The 6421-nt window shown below is 38.4% G+C and overlaps 1 protein-coding gene across 2 annotated transcripts in view; it reads left to right on the forward strand.

Annotated features, from left to right (window-relative positions):
• JAKMIP2 (janus kinase and microtubule interacting protein 2) overlaps positions 1–5683 on the forward strand; it is a 29724-nt gene extending 24041 nt beyond the window's left edge. For both annotated transcript variants that reach the window (XM_009331371.1, XM_009331372.1), the window contains 5 exons: positions 6–74; positions 1157–1234; positions 2121–2324; positions 3987–4052; positions 5633–5683. In XM_009331371.1, the coding sequence (XP_009329646.1) occupies positions 6–74; positions 1157–1234; positions 2121–2324; positions 3987–4052; positions 5633–5683 (468 nt within the window). The remainder of the gene's footprint in view (positions 1–5; positions 75–1156; positions 1235–2120; positions 2325–3986; positions 4053–5632) is intronic.
• The last annotated feature ends 738 nt before the right edge of the window (positions 5684–6421 follow it).

Below are 6421 nucleotides of genomic sequence, written 5' to 3' on the forward strand. Positions count from 1 at the left end.
TCCAGTGGATCCAGCAGATTGAGGGAGCTGAAGCTGCTCTGCATCAGAAGATGATGGAACTGGAAAGTGATATGGTAAGCAAACTTTCCTTAATATACGTTTTAGGGGCAAGACACTGAGTGTGTCACATTTACTTGGTGTGCCAAAAGATAACTAAAAAGGTCTTTTGGCAAATTAAGTATTCAGGCTTTCTCTGATTATTGGTGAATCCATAAAACTGTTACTAGTCTGGTTCACGTGCAACAGCAGAATAACATAGAAACAGAAATAGTGAAGGTCTGAAAACTTTCTCTCTCCATGAGGATGACTGTTTATTAATAAGTACAGAGGGCTCAAAGGTTGCTCAGTGATTTTCAGAGATGTAAATGACTGCACTCTTTGTCTCATAAGATTCCAGTCTAAACATCAGCTGTTGTATCACATTTTATTCAATACCAGTATGTGGGAAACTACTGAATTATCACGCTGTTTTCTTTCATTACATTTTAAGCCCATACCATCCTAAAGGCAAAACATTCACAGCTGAACTGAAGTTGCTATAGCACCAGTAATGTTAGTACCTTACCCAATTCTTATTCTAGTTAATGGAAGTAACCTACAAGATGAACAAGCATAACTACATGAGTTGGATAGCTGTAGTGGTTTACATTCTGTTCCTATGGTATGTCTGTACTTGAGTCAATTCAGCTTAAGGTAGGCTGAGAAGTTAAAGCACAGCAGCTTCCCCCAGATAATGTGAACATGAATATGCCTGTTTAGTTCCTGTTTAGTTTATTGCACTTTCACACTTCTTCCAAAATAAGAGAAAGCACAAAAGGACTTGCCTCCTCTGGCATCATGGACATCTTTAGAAAAATCACACAGAAACCCCTAAATTACACTACTGAAATGCTAAGCGGTATCGCTGAAGTCAACAAAGAGGTGATGGATTTAGTTTCATGTAGATCAGATGTATTATCGTACAAAAGCAACCCACAGCTATTTTCCCTTCCTTCTTTTCTAGCTGAGTCAGATAATAACAACTCTGTAGAGTGTCAGCTGAAGACCAGTCTCCTAGTCCTGCCTGAGTCAGATATCTGTAGTTGATTTAATAAAACTTCCCAAAGTATTTTGAGTAACTAATTATTTTTTCTGTCCAAATGATCCTTCATTGTAGGAGCAATTTTGCAAAATAAAAGGTTATTTGGAGGAAGAATTAGACTACAGGAAGCAAGCTCTTGACCAAGCATACATGGTATGTACAAAGAAAATTCTACAGCACATACTGGCCAGCACTGTGACAGGACACAGACTCCTGTTGGATCAGGAAGAGAGGTTTTTGCTTTTTTCTTAGTATCTTTTTAAAAATATTTGTTTTTTAAATATCTTCTGATGCACTACCATGCAATCTTCACAGCTTCAACACGACACCTAGCTTTTTCATGCCACAAAAAGGCAGATCTCCTGAAGTCTGGAACCCTTTTGTCAGTTAAAAGCAGATATTGCTCATTAATGTCAGCTTGTCCAGCTGGAGTCAGTGGAGCAACCAACTGGAACTCAGATCTGGAATCTTGGCCATTTTGCACATGTCAGAGCAAGAAGACAATATGCCACAAAAAGCAGGAGTTCCTGCTATAAACACTGCTATATCAAATTGTGATATATAGGTCTGATAACTGGCTGTGCAAGTTCATCATGTTTGGTTTGTCAAGTTGATGAGAATGCTCATTGATTAGCAGGATTAAGAGCAAAGTAGTCTGACAGTGACCTTCAATCTTTCCTCTTTTATTTTTTAGCACATTGGGTCAGAATTTTGGAATTGGTGAAATATTAATCTTTACACTTATAAAATAGGTATGAAAATTCTATCCAACTGTTAGAATCTGTTAACGGCTTAAAAAAAAAAGTCAAACTGAGGGATTTCAGTGAAAATTAGTATTAAAATATTTTAAAAATAAAAGTTCATATCCTTTTGTCAAAACACTGAACCATTTTATGAGTTCCATTTTTCACATTTTTGCACACTTGAGCACAGGGCCACCTCTCATGCAGGCACCTGAATCTGCCACCAACCCCCCAGTTCCCACTGTGTTTTAAACAATGTTTCATCTCTAATTGGCTTTTGGTATTGCATCAACCAGAGGATCCAGGAGCTTGAAGCCACCTTGTACAATGCTTTGCAGCAAGAAACGGTGATAAAGTTTGGGGAACTACTCACCGAAAAGCAGCAGGAAGAGCTAAGGACAGCAGTAGAAAAGCTAAGACGTCAGATGCTGAGGAAAAGCAGAGAATATGATTGCCAGATTCTTCAGGAGAGGATGGAGCTGCTCCAGCAGGCTCATCAGGTAAGAAAAAGGAACGATGCACATGTATATCTACTCAGCTTTGCTGTATAAGAACATAAGCTGAGGTCAAATTTAGGCAAGCTCGAGGTTATGAGGGAGCCTGGTGTCTAGTTTTTTGAGTTGTTTCATACTTTGTGTCTTTACTGTGTACACAAACACATGTGACATTAGTTTGTGGAGTATTGTTTTGGCACATTTTGAGTCTTAAAATTCCAAACCGAAGTTTTAATCCAGAATTCTGTCTGCATGAATCTAGCTTTGTAATGAAAATGGTCACCCTTAGTTATTGGACTGGACACAAGAGGAACTGTATGAATGTTTCTGGCTCGTGTTACACAGGAAAGCTATCTGTTTTTCCAGACACTTCTGCTCTGTCCCCCCCCAAAGTGGTCAGCTGTTACGTTTCACTGCTGAGATATAGTACTACATTTCACGTTTGAAGACCAGTGTTTGCTGCTGTGCAAGCTGTGAGGTCCCAGAATGAGATCCCAAAATGGCAAACAGTCACAGCATGCTGATTAATGTGACAGGTGCACAACGAAACAAAACTTACTCAAATGATTATGGGAATAGGAGAGAAAGCATATGCCCAGTGGTTAGGGTTTCTGGTTCACACGAAGACTTAGTTTTCACAGCCCTGCCTGATCCTGAGTTGGAGACTTGAGGCTGGGTCCACCCTTACTTCTTCTTACCAGGCCTTTGCAGCATGAGGAGCTTCTTGATTTCAGCCATGACACTGCCCTGATTAATACTGCCACAGCGGCTCTGGCTTCTTTGAACAACTCTTAGTCAGCCTCTGTTGCAGATGGGGTTGGGAAAGGCTGAGAGGCAAGGCAAGGAAAGGAAGAGGTAGTGTTTGAAAGCTGCCATTAAGCTAGTCATTTCATCTCCAGACAATTAGGAAGACGGTCACAGGGGTGCCATCTGCTCTCCAGGTGCCAGGGCCTCCAGGTGTCTCCTGGTTTGCCTCTTTCGATCTCTGCTGTTTGCTGGCCAGCTGTCTTATGCCCTAAATAGAGAACAGATACTGAGGTTCAAGGTCTCATTTTTCATACTTAGTAGTTCTGTTAACTGTCCTGTGGGATCTCTCTTCCCAAAAGAAAGTCAAAGAGGGCCAAAAGTTTAACTCGTTACATAATTTTTCTAGAAGTACCTAGCTCTGCTAAAAAAATATACCTTGTCTATAAGTTACATATATCCCGATTGCCACAGAATCAATGTTTTCATAGTATTGTATACATTTATCATTTCAAATCTAATAACAGCACTTTAATCCTCTTTCAACACATCAAACTGTGAGAAATCTTAATGAATCATGATATAATTCTAAAGAGCGTAACCATGATCTTACACTTTCCATCTAATTAACACAGGATTAATATAAAATAGATAATATGAAACAGATCCACTATTGCTATTAATTTTCAGCATTTGAGGATACAGTCACATATGCAGTAGCATATTTCGAGCAGTTTTACACCTGGTAAAGTTGTGGTTAGGCAGGGTTAGTGGATGGAGTCATGGTACTACACAAGATTATCCCTGCCAAAGAAATGAATTTGTTAATTTCTAGCCTTTTGGCACTTGGAACATTAAGTTACTTGTTCAGCGGAGCAAACTTACTGAGAATTTACTCTAGATGCTTTCTTTTCTGATTCCCAGAGGATCCGAGATTTAGAAGATAAAACTGACATCCAAAAGAGACAAATTAAGGATCTGGAGGAAAAGGTTGGTTCTGTTACGCTTCTGAAGTATGATTTTTTGAAAGTAATGACCTAGTTCTCTTGAACTACATGACCTTTTTGTTTAGCTGAATCAGCTGGACCTGTTGGTGGTGTTCTACTATGCGTCATTTTCAATTTGTGTTTCAGTATATACAGACTTTAATCTTGGCGTCTCCTCTGTAACATTTCATTGTAGGAAATAAATGCCAAACACTTTTAATTATGGTGAATGATATTGTACCAAATGATGAAGCCTTTACTTGGCTGTTAAATGCTGTGTTGGTAGACAGGCAGTACTTCCGTTAAAGGCAAGGTGAAGCTAGCAAGCAGGAAGGACTGAATGAAACTGAGTGAAGATTTGAAGATTGTCCTTATCTGGTGGGACAAGGAAACTCAGGTTCTGATGCTATCCTCTTTACTGAAGCTTGTAATTGACTATGCAATATAAATACAGTACCAGAATCTTGCCCTTAAACTGAACTGTCAAAGAACTATAATGCACATTCTTTATATATATTTTATATATATACACACACATACACAGACACTCTCTTTAAAAATATGCACTGCATTTTTTTAGTGAATAAGGTCAATTCTGTCACATTGAGTTTTGCTACTTGTAGATAGGTTAGCTAGGATTGTTGAAAAAAGATCATAGCATGGGCACAGCGTACTGCTACCAATACTGTCTTTTCTAGAAATGTCAGACTGGTGTAAGATGCATCTCCAGTGGCAGCCTTGCTAACATACTTATAGTAAATATCAATGTCCGTGTGTAAACTATAATGTGAAATAATGGCTGTATTAGTACAATGACAGTAGTGCTAATGAGCCCTTTCAGTTTATATGTATGTTCGTAAAGTGAAACAAGTGGGCATGATGCAAAACTTGATACACATAATTCTTCCCACTTTTCTGCCAATATTTTTGTGATACAAGGACTCGGTGTCTTTCTAATATATATAACTTGGAAAAATAACAGATGATAATCTGTGATGAAAATAAAAAAAGCAAAGCAAAATTTATGTCATGGTCAAATGGAGACCTTGAATAGGAGACTTTTTAGTGTCAATTTTCAAAAGAGCTTTCGACTCACAAAAATTCACATCTCCGAAGACAATGCATTCATGATAAAATGAGACATCCAAAAACTGACTATTAAACATTTAATGGTTAGGGTTTGATATTATGTGTGCGTATATGTATATATATACATACATATATATATATTCATATTCCCAGGCTATTTCCAGCATGGATTGCAGGCACTGTTTTTTAACACACCTAACATTATCCATGCTACTTTTGATATCCAGCTTTGTGACTTCAGTCAACCTATGGTGGTTCATAGTGACAGTTATACCTCAGGCTTTCAATATGGTGCCAATTGTAATTCATCACCGAAATTAATGGGATCTGTTTTCTAAGCCTGGGAGGTGGTATGGTACTTACAGAAGTAACTGGGAAAATACAGTGTTTTTGAATGCATAGTTATTCTAATTCTCCTACAGAGTGCAAAAATAATCCTGATGCTTACAATGCCATGACCTTTAGTTTTTATGCAATCTTCTTTTTCTTCTGCAGTTTCTATTTCTATTCTTGTTCTTCTCTCTTGCCTTTATTCTTTGGCCTTGATGTCAATGTGCCTCTTGGAAAGGTAAGACTATTTTATTTATTTCCTCAAAGCTAGCACTTCTTGCACAGAGCTGAGGATCACATCCTTGTGTGTTCTTGTGTATGTCTGGAGTCAGAGAATTCAGCAGGTCGTTGTCAATTTGTAATAGTTCACAATGGAGGGTCGTCACATTGCTGAGTTGCCACAGGGAGTTGCAGTCAGACCTACACCATCCAACATACTTGTAAGTGAATTGCCAAAGCTTGCTGGTGATACTATACTACTCAGAATTGTAAAAATAAAAGCTAACAAGAATTTCACAGTATCAAATAGCCAAGAGAATTGCAGGTGAAATTCAATGTTGATGTTTGCAAAGTGATGCAGATGGAAAACAGTTATAAATCTCAACCATATACACACTATGATGGGCTCTGAACTGACACTCAGGAAATAGATCAGGAGGTTATAACAGGTAGAGCTCAGTGCCCAGATGTAGGAGAGAGACAAGGAAGGGCAAGGAAGAATGATCAGCTGCTGAGAGACAGAAAGAGGGAGACAGAGCGACAGAAGGATTTTTCTGGCTCAGAAAGCGAGACACTGTTAAAAGGAGATATGGGAGAGGTCTAGAAAATTTGTCACAGGATGGATGGATGGATTGCTATCATTCACTGTCTCCTTCAGTACAAGCAATTATCATGTAATAAGTTTAAAGTAAACAAAAATTGATAGTTAATGATGTAGGATGTAAAGAAGTCTTT

The sequence above is a fragment of the Pygoscelis adeliae genome, unplaced genomic scaffold (assembly GCF_000699105.1).
Source record: "Pygoscelis adeliae isolate BGI_AS28 unplaced genomic scaffold, ASM69910v1 Scaffold108, whole genome shotgun sequence".
NCBI lineage: Eukaryota > Metazoa > Chordata > Aves > Sphenisciformes > Spheniscidae > Pygoscelis > Pygoscelis adeliae.